The sequence below is a fragment of the Pseudopodoces humilis genome, chromosome 9 (genome assembly GCF_049639895.1).
Source record: "Pseudopodoces humilis isolate 2021_Gansu_Grassland_sample_001 chromosome 9, ASM4963989v1, whole genome shotgun sequence".
NCBI classification, from domain to species: Eukaryota; Metazoa; Chordata; class Aves; order Passeriformes; family Paridae; genus Pseudopodoces; species Pseudopodoces humilis.
This window is the reverse complement of record NC_142208.1, coordinates 6,987,347-7,004,808: the sequence shown is the minus strand read 5'-3', so window position 1 is coordinate 7,004,808 and position 17,462 is coordinate 6,987,347. Positions and strand designations below refer to the sequence as shown.

The following is a 17,462-nucleotide window of genomic DNA, read 5'->3' as shown; positions in this document are numbered from 1 at the left end:
CTCTGTCAGCAGTCTAACAGCAAGACTCATTCCCATTTGTAAGTCATGAGGAAAAAGCTGTTTTCTATCCAAGCTGTATGAACAGATTTTGTTTGGTCTACAGCTCATATTTAAGTTACAAGTAAATAAGTCATCCTGGCTGAATTAGCTGACAACCCCCATTCATGGTATTGAGAATAAATATTTGATTTGGACTGAATTAACTCATTGCAGGTTTGTGCGTATATTTACACATACTACAGCTGCATGTTTAAAAACTCAGGATATGGAGGCTTTTTATCAAATTAGCCAAACATGTTTACCTGGGGGAGTGGGGAGAAAAAAACAAAAAGAATGCAAAAAGTGAGAAAAAGAACTGCAAGCCAGCTTCTAGAATTAGTTTGAACATGATGATATGTTGACACTATTATTCAAAACCAGATTGGACAGGAGGATGGAACACAGTGAATCCTGACAAGTTGAAATGTAAATTAAGATGTTTTCTCTTTACACTTGCCTCCCAGAGAAACTGCTACAGAATAACAACTTGGGCTTTAAATGAAGTTCACACCTCATCTGCAGGCTTCAAGAATACAACAGCACCAAGACTAGATTGTTATTACACAAAGAGGCGCCTGGGAGCTGGAAATCAATACACTAAATTATAACCAAGACATTATCATTTTACAGCATTTTGGGATGATTGTGCACCAAATGAAACCCAGTGATTATTAATAAATGACTACTTGGCATCACATACTGCCTAAGCTGAACTGAACAGAGTATTTCCAAAACTGAAGCACTAAAGGGGAGAAAAAATGCCATACTGTAAAACTGCAGCAAACATTTCCACAAGTCTCTGCAGCCACATCCCCCTCAATCCCTTAAGCTGTCAGGAACTGTTTCCCAAAGCTCCCAGAGGAGTGTGATTATTAAACTAAACTCCATTAAACTAAACACCACAGAGCAGAATGCAAGCTGATCTCACTCTCAATACTCCCGTTAAGGGATGGCAGAGAAACATTAACTATTCCACCCCCAGTAGCATTTAAATGTTTCTCTCATTCTGTCACACAAAAATAGTGGAAAATAGAATCCTTTTCTCATTCTCCTTTCATGTTTCTATCCATGAAAAATAAAGTTAAGAAGGATTTATCTGTGCTACAAGTCCTATTAACTATTCACTCTGTCTTCTATAACATAATCTATTTATGCAACATTTTCTAAAACTGTATGGAGCAAACTTTTCCAGTGAGCAGCAGGTGAGTTAATGACTTGCTGGTTCTTGTTACATCAGCTTTAGAACAATTAGAGGTCTTGGCTGAATTTTTGCTGGAGTAAACCTTCCCCTGCATAAGATGCAAATGCACAGAATTTTTTTAAGAGAACCAAATGATTATATTATTGTATGATCCTTCAGACAATCAAAACATGGGGCACTTGCAGGTGTAACCTTGAGCAGTTTGGCATAAAATAGGTCATTTACTGTATTGCAAGATTTGACACAGCTGACTAGAGTGTAGCTCAATGTACAGAGGTGATTTAAAATAAATTCCTATAAATATGAACATTAATCATTAAAAAACTCTTTTAAAATACTGAAGATAAAATACTTTTACAGTCTGCTTTAAATGCAACATTAATATTTTTAAAACAACCAAGTACCTAAGCAGTGCTTACAATCACAACATTTTAAAACTGAAATTCTATTTATAAAGTATTTGAGTTTCCAGTTACTTTCTTCATTAATAGACTTGCAGAAAAAAAACACTAACAGGAGAGCAGGCTTCCACAACAGTCTTTTAAAGCTAATTAGGATATAGAAAACCTCATTCTACACAAGTTCAGTTCTGCTAACATCACAAATGAATCACTGTGTTCATATGCTTAATCCTCAAGATCTCAAGTTATTCACGTCCTCCTTGGCGTTTGCAGGATTAGAATCTAAGTATGTTGTTTCCTCCCTCTCCTGTCCTGTCAGTAAACGTGGGATCAGGGTTCAAAACATGCCTGATTCTGTTCTCCTAATCTCCAGTAATCTTCTCAGTGACACAGTATCTGTTGCTGAATATTGGGAGGCCACATCAAAGTGGAACAGTAAGCGGAAACATGAAGTTACATCCAAATTTATCAATGCAGGGTCCACATGCTGCCAAAAGGTAAAACAGTATCTACGGACATCTTCCAGTAGCACTAAATAGTAAGGTAAACATTACCTTAAAGTCCATAACTTCTCTCACAAACTTTATTTACAAACGGTACAGGTTGTGCAGCCCAGATGTTGCCACTTTAGCTCCTGACAGAAAATTCCAGGTAATTCATGACTTTGAAAATTCAACTAACAGTGCTGTACACAAAGAAGGGTTTGTACAAACATACAGAGTTCTACAGCCTGAAAATTTAATGGGTGGATACAACCAGCAGAACCCTCTACAGCATTTCTAAGGGGTAGAGAATAGAAAAGACCATCCTCCTTCAAAGTCACTTGTGTCATCAGGCAGCACAGAGACAAGAAAAACAGCAAGACAGTACATTTTGGCCACATGCAATAGAAAGCTGGGGCTGACACTCTACAAAGGGCATTCCCAGCTGGAAAAAAAAGTGTCTGTCTGTGAAGGTCTGAGCAACTGCAGTGATTGAAGCAGCTATGAAAAGGTTATGAAAAAGTTCAACAGGGTGAAAAAAATATGTGAGGACTGACTGAGACCTCTCAAATGTGAGTTATGAAAATATATGTCCAAAACCCACCTTCAGCTCAGTATTTGCCTAATACAGCTGTTCTGCTGTCTGTACTGCCGCAAGGCCAGATCTAATTAAACAAACCAGAAAGACTATCACTGGCTTCAGTCCTTGCTGAAACTATGCTGAACTTTTACATACATAAATATATTACAAATGTATAATACATGATGGAAAAATCTAGATCACATTAAACTAAATATATATTAATTATATATGTATTTTTTAGAATTTCCAGGGTTAATTGATTCACTAACAGACATATTTATAGAAGAAAAACCTCAGCTTTAATTAAGGAAATACAGAAGAGCCTCATCTTTCACCAATCTGGCTCTGCTCTCAAAAGGTTAGCTGTCCATTCAACATCACAGCTTTTAATAAAATAAATGTTTAATTGAGTGAGAGTGATATTTCCCAACATCTCTTCCTTGTTTGTTGCTTGTTAGGCAATTACATCAAACACTGCTTACCCAGGCAGAGAATGCTCATGTTCAATTTTGTGAAACTATGATCTTATTTTGAAGAATGCTCTTTAAAATTCAAAATAGGACAACAGTTGTTGACAGAGCCTAGCAGGCTGTTCAAGGAAATGTAGCATAGTAAAACTATGCTGCTTTTTAAATATTTATATCTTTTTAATCCTTGCAGCACATAATCCTCTTTGCAGTGGGCGGGAACATGAACACTCGTGATTGTTATGTCCTTACTTTTCAAAATTCAGATTGCAATTTATTTCTACCCTAAAATTTGAACACAAGTATTTCTTAAAATTTTGCTTGGATCAATTTACCTTCCGTAAGCAAAGCGCCTGTCTTTGTGGTGGTCCCCAAAAGTATCCCACAGCCTAAGGGAAACACTCACTTCATCCACAACATCTCTTGAGCGTTCAAGGACCTAGAACAGAACACACAGAACATTCTTTCCCTCCATCAAACAATTACCTTCCTAATTCACCCCATCAAAGTCTCCAAAACATACTAGGTCAAGGGTCTATCTCATGTAGTTTTTACCAAATGATGTATCTTATAAAGCAGGCAGAATATTTATCTCCCTAAAAATAGGTTTGAGAAATTACTTTAGAACAAGAGGTATATCAGGCCACGGCTGCAGTAGAGGTCACTCATAAAATACTTGTGAGCTCATTGCTGCATCCTGGCAGGGTAAGGTTTGCCAATAAACAATAGCAGCACCTCACAGCATGTGCTGCACACTTTGCACACCTGCAGTCCTTACCTCCTGGCAGACACGGTACTGATCAATGGCCCAGACGGTTGGGACGTGCGTTGCCAGCAGCTGATACTGAGTCAAGGTTGTGTTGCAGGCTCTGGCACAAATCAGACGAGTCTTTCCCACTGCATTATCTCCAACCACCACACACTTGATAGTTTCAACGTTGGGTCTTTCGTAGTCCATGTCAATGTCCATTTACCAAAAACTGGAACAAGACAGTTAAACTTGTTTTCTACTTCTGTGTGAAAATAATGCTGTTTAGAATCAGAGCCTTTTACTTCCACTTCTTGAGAGATGCCTGGAGACAACAAACTCTAAAGGAAAAGTGTGTAGTAAACTGTCCCAAAGTAAGCCAGCCAGTCCTTTAAATACTGCTCAGTTATGCAAATAAACAACTATTTGGACTGCAGTGGTTTTATGCTGTTCACATGCTATTTTCACTTTGGTTTCTGTAAACACAAGCCTGTTTGCAGAAGACAGATCTTGGTGAAACAGGGACAGCTAGCATAAACTTACCTCTTCCTAATACTTTTTATGCTAGGAGGAAAAAAAGTCTGGGCAGCAGTGGATTTAACCTGAAGGAGACCAGTATAAACCTGCCTTCTGCAATCCTGCCCATTCAGGATTTGATTTAGGGCTGTCCAGACAATATTGCTAACAGCAAGTCCAACAGATGGCTTTAGCACACAATAAAACTCCCTTGTAAGACGACTCCAGAGACTGTTCACTACAAAACCACAATTCCCATTACATCCACAAGTATCACACACTCTTAATTGTCCAAGGAGAAGTTTGTACAGATCATGGACTAAAAGGAAACCAAAGAGACACACAGGAACCTGCAAATATACTTATCTATATCTAGAAATTCTTTTTGATGTGAAATAGAAAGTGAAGTTTTTTGAAGATACTGTCCTCATGGAAAGTTATTATGGAAACTATTTCCTTAAATATTCTATGGCAACATATTGAACAAATGCATGGATACAAAGGCAAGCTGGAAAAAATGGGTATTTGAAAAACTAAAAACAACTCATGCATGTTTACTACAGTCTGTCATTTTCATATGTGGGATCATAGTTTGATATATCTGATATATCAGCCTAGGAGTCTGCTGAGCAAACTCATCTCTGCCAGGGAATTGTAATCAAGGAGGGAGAAAAGGGAAAATACAATTCACAAACCTTTTCAGGAAGGCCTGCCTAATAATTGTTTCAGCAAGGAACCTACAGCAATTTAATTGAAACTGGTCATTATCTGTAGTGATGGTGTGCTCTTTTCTGAGAAGAAAGCACTACCAATAAAGAAATCCAATGATTTAATTCCTGTATTAATATTCACATCTCATTCACACTAAAATATAGACTATATATTAACTGTTGGGCTGTTTAACAGATTCAAGCTATTTGGTATCCATTTGTCACTGTCAGAGGCACTATGTTCTGATCTAAGAAAAAATTATGTTTAGTAACTACTAATCAAACACTGATTTTAACTTCATTCTTTTCATTATTTAAACTGATACACATCAAGAAACAAAAGTCTTTCCTAGAACTCAAGGTTATGCACTGAGATAAAATTTTGATTATGGACTGTGTGCTAATAACTGTAATGGCTAAGGCACATTTGTAATCTTTATTTATGTGTGAAGGGAGGAGTTAGGGATGACACAGACAAGGTGCAAGAGTGATTTTTGCCACCACTGTGTCACATTGATACTTCCACAAACACTGAATGCTTCTGGAAATGTTGCAGCACAGACTAGCACATGAGAATACATTTTGAAGTTACCCTAATGGAGACTGAAACGTGGGGCCAGACACTTTGCATCCTGGCACAAGTGCACGGTTGCACAAGCAGAGCTTTGCAATCCAGTGATGCAGAGCAAAGAACACAGCTTTGGACACACACACACACACAAAGGATCGACCACATGTGAACCCTCACAGCCTCGTGATACCAACCTGCTGCGTTGGCACAAGGGTCTGAACTGATAAGGACACAAAGCTATTAAGAAGCAGTCTTTATCCCTTCACCTGGCTTGTAACCTGCATCCTGAGAGGTTACTAGTTTTGAGGTAAAGCACTCCAGAGGTTTCCAGTTCCCTATCAGTGATCCAGCCTCAGCTGCCTGATGGATGTAAGCTCCCATGAGGCTGATACCTGGGATGGCCATAGGCTCTGTACCCTCTCTGTGACTCCAAACACAAGAAGAGAACAAAGTGCTAGCTCCTTGTTCCTCTTCAGCATCCATGGGAAGGATACAGTCATGATACAAATAAAAGTACAAAAGCAATATTTTTTTTCCCCCACTCTACTGAGAATGTGGCATGTCCATACACCACAGCCTCAGCAGGGCCTCAAATGAGTACCAAAACCCTGAGAGCTTTCAGCACGTGATCTTAAAAAGTTTCAAGTCTGAGAATAAACAGCAACCCCCTTGACATATTATGTGGTATTAAATTACTTCATATTTTATTCATGCATGGACTAGACATCACAGATGGAATGTGGAAATGTTTACAAGGCTAGAAAGCAAAATGATGGAGCATGGCTAGCCAGTGTGTCTGGTTGGTTTTAAACTACCAAGCAGAGATGCCAAATCAATTTTTCTTCCAACCCAATATTCCATTAAAATGCTGTTACACAGATTAGCTGTGGTATTATATAACAGTTTGGTTTAAAAACTCCTCCAAAGTTCTTAAATGGTAGTTCTGCAAAAATGTGTTTCAATCAGTAATAAAATATGTATTAAGTAAAAAGTCTGGAATCTTAAAAAATTTCCAAGACGATAACAAAGCCAGTTTAAAATTAACAGGCAAATCCAAATAAAAGTAACTAGATAAATCAGTGCAACTATCTGAGAATCCTAGAAAAGGAACACTGAAAAAAAATTAAAAATTACTGGGGTTTTAGTTTTCCAATATACTTAATAACTTAATTAAAGCAACATTATCACAGGACTGAAACACAGCATGCCTGAATGCCCTGCTGTAGATCAATGGCAATCTAATGAAGATATTTTTAGCATGACTCAATACTGCACAGGACAGAGATTAAAATAAACTGGCAATAAAAACAAAAGTACAGCTCTGTGGCTGTGTTAAGGAAAGTTCTTAAATACCCTTCAGTATCTATAATGTAACTATGTGTTAAAAATGCAGATAACTTTAATATTGTTCACTAGTTTTCAGGAAGGGTTTAAAGCAGAAATAGCTCCTGAAGAGACTGACAGATGGAAGCCTAGACAGATATTTAGACACCTCAAATAAAACCAGATGCTAACAACAAATTACAGTACAAACAATTAGCAAAACAAGTTGATTAAATGCTAACAAATGTAGCCAGATGCCTTCTGGCTACTGGAATGATTAAAGCCAGGAATACATACAAGATCTAAAAAAATACAGCCACAGTTAGTTTTTTTAAGCCTCTAGGTTAAGCTGGTGCTAAACCTATTATATAATCACACTGATTAAAAATGTTGAACATGTATTTACAAAACTAGAATTAAAAAAAAACAGCAATAAGACAATTAGATTGGAGCTCTGAAAGTCTGGTAATATCTGGGAACACCAACTGGAACAGAAACTGAACTGGTTAGACAAGAACAAAGCAGTGTATATAAAGATTTTTAAAAAGGCATAACATTCTAAGATCAACGAAATACTTGCTAAAACCAACCTATGACCAGCAAGAGTTTAGTTTACCAGCAAAACAAAGCAGGGTAAAACTGTGAGGAAAGTTACTGGAAGTGTAACCAGTCCCAGAAAGGGCACTGACAAAAAAGCCAGAGAAAGACAGAAAGGCCATCAAATGAGGGGCAGCAAGGAACCTACCAGGGAAAAGGTCTGATCAGAAATCACCATTTCCAAAAAAAAGAAGCACAAAATTCAGCTGCTTAATCCAGTTCTAAAGAAAGATGAACAGATAGATGAAAAAGGAAAAAGATGCCTGTAAGAATAACACAGGATCTCAAAAATCTCTTAGGATGCTCTATTTTTACATTGTCACCTCTGATTGTTTGCTGATGAAAAGAAGACAGAGGCAGCCAAAAAAGCAGATGTGAGTAGGCTCAAGATCTAACATAAAGCCATTGAATTAACTCACTTGATTAGCAGTTAAGAAATATTCCAAATGAAGCTGATTTATTTTCAAAGAAATATAAGGCTACTGTTTTGAACCACAGCTTGCAGACTCCTCAAATTGCTGTGCAGTGCTTGGTTTTTCATTTAGTTTTTCCTCATTGAAAAGGAATGAGTTGTTAATGAAGGAGTTGTTATTATTGTCACTATAAAACAGTTGTGGTTGCCATAGCATGCAAGTTGGTCAGCCTCAATAATGAAACACTCCCTTTCTAGAGAAATTTTTCAAATGATCTGTAGATGAAGCACATCACTTGATTATCTAGTCCACTGGTACAGAGATTAAACACAACAGACTCACACAATTCCACTCTCTGTATTAGTGTAGGTGTATTAATACACAACAGATAAACAGATCATAATGATTAACTTGTTTTAAAAATGCAGTTTAATATGTATATGCAGTTTAATATGATTGTATTTTTCTCTGCTAGAAGCAAAGTGGATAAAGATCCAAACCCAATAGCAAATTGCCTGTGGAGGATAGGAATACTCCCCTGTGGATCTCTAAATGCCCACTTTGAAATGTCCAGATGTTTAAAATCCTCATTTAGCATATACAAAACATAACCAAGATTTTTTTTTCAAAGAACAGTAGCTAATTGTCAACTCTTTTCTCTTCAGCACAAAAAAAAAAATCACAAATACCACAAACAAATCACTAAGAGTGTCTACATTAATCAGTGATTTTGGAGTGATCCTGAAGCCATTTACTTCCTAGCTCTGTACTTACAGGACCCCTCAAAGCAAGCATTTTACTTAGCTCTTGTGCTAAGAGCAAACTCTTCAGATTACTGTTCAGAATGACAGCATGTAAGAACATTGCCTGCTCAGTGGAGATTTTCTTCAAGCTATTCCATGGGAAAAAAATAAAATTAGTATTTTCAACCTGTGTCAAGTAATCTGACCAAACATGCAAACCAGGAGCTCCTTCATACAAAGGAAGCACCAACCAAAATTAAAATGTCACAATTTTACTAAATAAATCTAATGGAAAGAGACATTGAAGTCTAACATGACTTAACATGAATGGTGGGCATGGGAATTATCTGAAAAACTCAGGCCACCAGTAAGGCAATAAGATCATCAATAATTATCCCCAAAAAACACACATTCCTGAAACTTTATGAAAGTGCATTTGTAGCTACTCCATATTTCAATCTATTGTGCAGATGTATTTTTTAGTATAGTTTTGGAGTGACTCCTTCAGAGAGCCATTAGGCAATAACATGTCAAAAAGAATATTAAAAAATTTACAAGACTACGCAACACTCTTGCCTCCATCCCCAAGTTGCAAAATTACTGCTTGCAACCATGGAAACTGGAAAAGGAGATACAAAATGCCAAGTTCTTCAGGCACTGAAATCACTACCTTGCAGTGCAGAATCCCAAGGCACCAGCACGCTGGCAGGGACTAGCAAGCACATGAGCCAGAATAAGCATGTGAAATGCTCATTCTCAATATATAACCTACCATACGTTGTTTCTGAATTTTTAGTGGATTAACACAGATATGCCAGGGGACAAAGCAGGAGGAATTTAGTGTTCACTTGTGCAAGAGTGTAGAATTCACAGCTCTGATTTGGGGAAAGGTTAAGGGCCAAAAGGCTGTTTTGTGGTTTGGTTAATTTAATCAATGAATTTAGGGTCCCACCAAGTATATTTGTGAAGTTAACCACAGCATGGGATCAAGCAACAGATAAACTACCAGCTGCTGAAAGACCATCACAAAACAATTTTGACAAGGTGCACATTAATATTAATACTTTAATAAATCATAGGAGGCCTGCTGGGGAGACTGGTTTCAAAAGGAAAACTATTCCTGGCCAGGATCAAAGAACTAGCTGGTGGCAAAGGGTAGTAAGATCACTGGTCATCAGGGGACAAAGGTGAGCATGATGCATAGCAGGCTGGATTCTTGTCCAGGATGAAGGAACATTACCCTATTGCCATTATTTAAAGTTCCAGCAGTTTACATGGAAAGACTGAAGAGAATACCTCAGAAGGAAGAAATTCAAGATTAACTCTGGAATTTATCACTGACTTGCCCTATCTGGTCCATCAGCAGAAGAAAACAACAGATACACCAATGACTGGGGAAGGAGAAAAAATCTTATATTCTAAAGCCGACTTTATTGCAAGTGCAAGACTCTGGCATCTGCCATGGGTAGAAAGAGAAGGGCAGCTGATGGAAATGTTTCACTGCACAAGGTGATAAATGAGATAACCCTGGTTGTTGCTGGCCACAAACAAGAGCGCAGGTCAACAAAAAACACCTTTATCTTCCACAGGGGCAGAACCTGGTTCTACCCCTTTCTTCTGTCCTGGGATAGCTTAGGGCCAGTATCAACAAAGAAATAAATCGCTCAGAATGCTGCTAAAATTTGATGCAACTGGAGAAGTTAAAACACTGAGGCTGTCATCAAGAGAGACTCCACTAGGCTTGTCTGAACCAGCTTCTTTCATGTCAGCTTTTGATCAATAAGCATCAGATTCATTTCTGGATTTTCTTACTTTTTAAAGACAGAAGTTCTCAGAAGCTTCTATTCAGCTGCCCTAATCCCAACTCTTTTCCTAAAGTTTTAAAAGGAATGAAAAATTGACCATGGCTTCACATAGAAATGAAAGGAGCAGCCACTGATGATGATGTAAAGTTGATAGCAGAACTATCTCTGATATCTAAGAACTAACATAGAGATGTCTCTAAGTTGGCTAGAAAACTTCTCAGTCAAATGATCACCACAACCCTCACAGAAATTGTAGAGACAGGGAATTCCTGGTTTGCAGCATCAGATACCTGTCACTCTGCTCTTTCTCTGCCTGCATGACTCCAGATTTATCTATTTCTGTTAATTATTAGGATCCTTCATCAAGTCCAACCTACCTCTGTGATGACACAAAAACTTTTGATGAATAAGAATAAGCATTTCCTCAGATGCCCAAAAATCAGAGATACTAATAAAACACAACACATAACACTTAATGTATAAACCAGACTGCCCTCTGCTGAGGGCAGACAGCTCAATAGCTGAGGATGAAAACATTCAATTTTAGGCACAATAGCAGATTCTCCTGACCCTCCTCAAAGAAAATGCAGCTCATAAGAACCTGTTTTTGTGTTATACACACTCAGTCTATCAGACCAAAGAGACTCAAATGCAGAGTTCAGCATTAGACTTGAGCTATGTCAATTATCTGACAAGTTCTAGAAGACCTAAAGGGCAGAAATCAACAAGCTGATTACACTGAGCAGCTTACATATTATTTTGACCTGTGACATACCTTGGGATATCCTTTGTGATGACATCATTGCCCTAGAAATTAATCCACATGGCAGGTGAAGGACATTTAACCATTTCAGTAACCTCATGTGTGGGAATCTAGGATGTGTGCTTGTTACATGGTGGCAGAGCCTGCAGCACTGCCACTCCTCCCTTCACCAAATTTTCAGAGTCTACCCCAAGAACAAGCCACTACACAAGGCAGTCCTTGTGCCTCCTTTTGCTTCTTCTTTCTTGGCATACACAGAGATGCGGAAAACAGTGCCCACAGTGAACCCATCCCTGGAAAGGGGGAAAACATCCCTATAGCTGATACATGACTGATTTAAGGCTGGCACTTCAGCTTTGCCTATACATTTTGCGAGGATTCCAGATATACCTGGCTATAACTGACTATTCATTCCACTCACCAGAGATAATCATAGCAGACATAAGGGACTAGGCAGTGACCAAGATCTGGCATTACCGTGGGTCGTAATCTGTCACATCATCACAAACCGAAATTAATGCTGGCTGACATGAATAGAAGTGGCTGAGAACTAAGTGCCCAAAGAATGGACAATACCCATTGATGGTGATAACCATCACCAAACAGCTGGCACTTTTTAAAGCAGTCACCCATAAAATGCACACAAACTCCTCAGATCAGTCCTCCTTCTGCAACAGAAAATTATGTTGCAGGAGCTGAATAAGGGTGCACCACTAATAAACAGCATGTTAATTCAGCTCAAGAACACATTTTTGAAGCAAATATTCCATGGTTCGGTTCATATCAGGTGCAGCCAGAGTGCATAAACTGAATTCCGAAGGTAAAGGTATGCCACCCACCAGTGATAAGCATTCAGTCCATGGGACCAGATTAAAGGGAGTCCGAAGTAACACCCTTTGTCCCTGAGCTGTGTGCAGTGTGCACACTGGGTCTTCAGCACCAATTTTTTCATTCCAAGGTCCCCTGGTACTGCATCACATGATCCATCAGTATAGACAGAACACCAGGTGCTCTGATTCCTGCTTTCAACATAACTGGGGCAAAGCTGCAGCTGAATCCTTAGTGACTGCCATGCCCAAGAGTATCTGGGATAACCTATACAACTCAGAGCTTAAAGGAAGATGGGTTCCTGGAAAAGTCTGACACAACACTACTAGGTTTCATGGTACACCTGATTTTACTCTTTTGTAATTAAGATGCTTGTGCAGTATTAAACTACTGATATTGTAGCGGAGGTTGTTAATGATTGTACCCACATATAGAAAACAGGTGTTGACACTGTACGCTGTTCCTAAGCAATGTTCCCAACAATACTGAAAGAATAACAATAACCACCAAACAGGCATTCTCACAACTTTTGTGCATTTATGTGGGGAAAATATTTATCGAGCTTCACTAGAACTACAAAGAATATTCCAGGGACTGGTGACCTTTTAGCACAGAGAGCTGTTGAATTCACCTTCTGTACTTGTTCTTGTTACAAAAGATAGAATCAGGCTTTTGCTTGAACTTTATGTGACATTTCTTACACATTCTCTTCTTTGTTAATCAATGATCTTAGAAAGACATTGTCTGTGATTTTATTCATTCCCAGACACTAGGAAACTACCAAAGTAGAGTGAGACCTCATAATGACAGCAGGAAAAACCCACGCAAGGACCTAAACACTGTCAAGGAATACCAAATACTTCAGGATGGCAGACTTCAGGTAAATGCTAATTTCAGATGATGGGTCTAGTTCTGCACTTATGTCTCAAATGCAAATCCAGCACCATTAACGAAATAGTGCAGGAGGCACATAGATGCAGGGTTTACTTGTAGTATCTAGTGCCACACAGAGACTCATTTGCAAAGAAAAAAAAAGTTTAAAAATAAGAAAGAAATTGCTATCTTGTATCTTATGTCAGACAGAAAGGAGAGGAAAACAGAAAAGCAGAATAGAGATGGATGGGAGGCAAAGGGAATGCATATTTTTATTTCATGACCTGTCTGTAATGCCAAAGAGCCCCAGCTATGACCACACACACTGCAGGTGCACCAATTATAGCTCATGCACCACTCACTCAATCAGCAGAAAGTTTTGAACTCCTTATGGAAACCCAATCAGTGATTCAAGGATACAATCACTCGGTTTCAGAGCTGCTCTGCAAGTCTGCTGCATGCAGCAAGGACACCTGAGCTTTCCCTCTTTCCCAAGCACATACTTTGCTCTACAATGTTTGTATACTTTTCTGGCAGGATGGAATGGAGCAACAGAGGAGTATGTCAAACACCTGTTGCTCCTTTGCTTCTCCTTCTTCAAGGCTTCTCTGTCCTTTTGTCCCCTTCAGCACAGGGTAACATCTGGATACGGGACTTAAGCATTTTTCCAGCAAATAAAATGTATTAACAAAGAAACAAACATCAGGATTTACTGGTCAAGTGATCAGCTCTTCCTCTCAGCCTAATGCTTTACAGTATTTATGAAGCTTGGAGTTTTAAAAGGGCAGGAGTTTTAGAAACCTTCCCAGAGCTAAAATTTATGTTTATTTCTTCTGGGATAAAAATACTTCTGTGTATCTGAGCCTGTCCCAGATTATGTATACTTAAGACATAATCTTAAGTGTTGTGTCACTTAGATAAAGAACCCTAGTACAAGTACTGAACTCACTTTTTTTTAGTTCTCTTAATAGTGTGTAGATACATTGTCTATCTGAGAGATAGAATCAGGTGTGCAAATGCAACATGCATGGAAAGAAAAGCATAACCTAATGGAAGAGAACCTCAGAAAAATACTGAAAAGAAATGAAGCCATTCTGTTTCCATGAAGTGTGATTCCTGAACCTGAAATATACCCTGTACTGAAATATTACTACTTACACTGAGCAGTCATGACAATTCTTCAGTGTAATCCTAACAGCAGATTTCTCCCCTCATGCATTATTTTTGCTTAGAAAGACCAGCAGCTAAAGGACTCCCCTTAAGCACACTGGAAAAGCTAATTTACACCTCAGCTTCTATTACAGCTCAAGCTATTACAGCTGAATTTGAACATTTGGCTTCAAGTCAGCTGTGTGTCCTGAAATAGTACACAAACTGAGGATGAACAAAGTCATTGAGACTATTCTGGCATCACTTCCTTGCTCTTGCTGTGACCATATGCAGAACCTCAAGGGCTTTTTTTTATTATTATAATTTTTTAAACAAGTATATTGTTGCCTTCAGAGTAGTGTCTTGACCAATAGACGGCAACTCCACCTAGTTTGCCTTGGTATGTCCAGTGAGCGATTTCTCTTTGCTCTAGATGTCAGATGCCACAATACCCACACTAAAGGTTGACTAAACAAATTAAAAGTCTACTACTGTTTGTCTCTACAGCCCCTTTCTATGACCCACAAATAGGTCCCGACAAAGACACCTGATAATCTGTGCCACAAGACCCCCCCAAAAGCCTCCTGCTGCTGTCACAGGAACTCAGAGCAGACTCCACAGACACAGCAGGGGGAAAGAAAGAGGAGGGGAAAAAAGAGGGAAAAAAGATATCCTTCGGGTTTTTACTAAATGACACTAAGAGGTACCAAGCGCCAAGAGGTTTGTGCTTCCCGTATACATCATACCCCTATATTTTTGCCATGCACCTCGTCGCCTCGCTGGAAAAGGAAGCCAGACAGATCTGCTTCATCGAGGACTCAGCCCTCTCTGTCCTTGGAGGAGGGGAGGATGCCACGACGAGGCGGGAGAGCACCTGCGAGCAAACGGGACGCCCGGGGCACCGTCATCCGCCCACCCCGGCCCCGCACACCGGCAGCTCGGAGCACGATCGCGCCCGGGCGACGCGGGACCTACCCGGGAGGGCAGGATGCCCGGCGGCCGGGGTGCGTGCAGCGGAGCTGGCCCCGGCCCCGCGGCACCGGAGGGGGTGGCGGCCGCCGCCGGCGCGCCCCCTTCCCGCTGCTCCTCAGGGCGGCGGGGCAGCGCCCGGAGCCGGCGCGGCTCGGCAGGGAGGCAGCATCGCCGCCGGCACCGCTCCGCCCGGCCCGCCCCGCGGCGCTGACTCGGGCGGCGGCGGGGCCGGCGGCAGCCGTGACGTGCCAGCCCCGCGGTCTATTTTTAGAGCGGCGATTGGATTTCATTCATGAAACCGCGGCCGCGCGTAAAGGGGCGGAGAACGGAGCCGCCCCCGCATCCCGCCCGGCGGAGCGACCCACGGCCCGCAGCCGGGCTGGCCGGGACGCATCCCACCCCTGCCCCACGGCCCGCAGCGCAGGCTTTCTGCCATGGCCTCGCACGGTAAAAGCTCTGACACGAAACTATCTGGAAACGTACCAACACCCCCCATACGCAGTCTTTATACGTGTACACTGTAAATACCGTTAATACAATACACAGTGCAAAGGTCCTGAAAAGCCTCCCTGGATGACGCCTTAAGTTGGGCATGCGATTTCTTACTGCAGATGCTGCTGATAACTTTTGAAATCACTTCTCTCTGTTCTCACTAATGTTTGAAGCCTTCATGTAAAACACACATCACAATTAAATTACAATCTCCCTTTCTCTTAAAGTGACAGTCTAGGCTTGGTGTTTTCAAACCAGTGAAAGCAGCTCAAGGCCCTGTGTTCTACAATCCAAACCTGGCTCCCTGCTAAAACAAAGAGTCTCTGGCTCTTCGTTTACCACTTGACATCAACAAAACTGTCACTAGCCAGTAAGGGACATGGGCACAATCACTGCAGCTAAGGACAGTTTTTGACATAGCTGTGACTATTTAAAAAGTGGTCGCTATTAAAAAAATATTCTCTTACAGCAACCTGGACTCACACATGGCACAGTCTCATAGCATTATGACAGTAATTTGTTGGAAAACATCATGAAGTTGCTTAAACCCCTACTTACAGGATAGTTATCTGTACCAATAACAGCTTAAGAGTATCAAAATGCACTTGGTTATAGTCAATTACTTACATTTTTCAAATACCCAGAAGCCAAACTTACGTTTAACCAGGTCGAGAACACAACAATTTTCAGTTGGGTAAATCTATGTTAGGACAAATTACAGTTTGCAACTTCATATCAAAGCAGGCTATTAGGGGCACAATAACAATGTGCATCATGGCAAATATTAAATGTTATTCTCCTAACTTTGCACAGTTTTGATGGACAAGACAAATGCATCAGAAACTAAAACAACTCTCACTCAAACATCTACTTACAAGAAAAGAAATATCAAGGTGATAATGCAGGCAACAAAAATTAAAAAAAAAAGTCAACAGATTTAAAATGTACACTGTAACTACCTTCTGTTTTTTAAGTTTCAAGTTCTATGGGAACTTTTATTCTCCACAAATGAGGGCTAAATTTTTCATTCTGCGCAAGAACAACAACCCCATGTATTCGCTTGTTTCTCAGACAGACACACAATTTTCAGGAAAACAAAAAAAAACTCATGTTCACCCCACTCAATTCAGGAGGCTGAGCAAAGCAGCGTTATTAAAAAGGTATTCCTTTTACTGAACTATTTCAGTATAGCAATTTTTAATTCCTTATTGGTACCTGTTTCCTACAGTCTAAATGATCACTTTCTGAAGACAAATCAGAGCTAGAAGCCATGTCTCTATTAAAAATACCTAGACTATCACTGCTGCAGTGAGTGTTAATGTGAGAACAGGTACGTTAGCATCACATGAGAAAACTGATACAAAACAACCAGACTTGCCATGATAGTGATGCAAGAAGTGTTGGACTGCAATTCAAAAAACATCCCAAACCAAGCCAATAAAAAACCCACAAACCTTTAGATCTGATTCCCAGCTCTTTACAGAGCTTTTCTACAGAAAAAAAAAAAGGGAAAGGACAGGAAGAAAGTGTTGTTTTTAGTGCACAATAGTAAATTTAGCAGAATACAGCAATGACAAAGATTAGTCAGGTGGTTAAAACGGGGAAAAGAGAAAAAGGGCATTGCTTCTGATGGGAATCAAGAAAAGGTCTCAAGTTTCTCTCTTTTCTCCTGTTTCAGCAGAGTGATAAAAGCTTCTGCTGCTTTCTGTGGAAATAGGTACATGCTACTATATTAATTTCCATTTTAATGACCATCTACAGCAATTTTTACCATTCAGTGCTTTTC

General features: G+C 39.9%; 1 protein-coding gene across 4 annotated transcripts in view; it reads right to left on the bottom strand.

Annotated features, from left to right (window-relative positions):
• Positions 1-17,462, bottom strand: part of RHOBTB1 (Rho related BTB domain containing 1) — a 50,071-nt gene that overhangs the window by 17,249 nt on the left and 15,360 nt on the right. For 2 of the 4 annotated variants that reach the window (XM_005520428.3, XM_088059874.1), the window contains exons 3-4: positions 3,952-4,153; positions 3,509-3,612 (exon numbers count right to left, since the gene is read on the bottom strand). The exons of 1 other annotated variant lie outside the window; for it this stretch is intronic. In XM_005520428.3, coding sequence (XP_005520485.2) covers positions 3,509-3,612; positions 3,952-4,143 — 296 coding nt within the window. In that variant the 5' untranslated portion in view covers positions 4,144-4,153. Of the gene's footprint in view, positions 1-2,727; positions 2,789-3,508; positions 3,613-3,951; positions 4,154-17,462 lie in introns of those variants that run through there. One more of the 4 variants, XM_088059876.1, reaches the window with a different exon arrangement.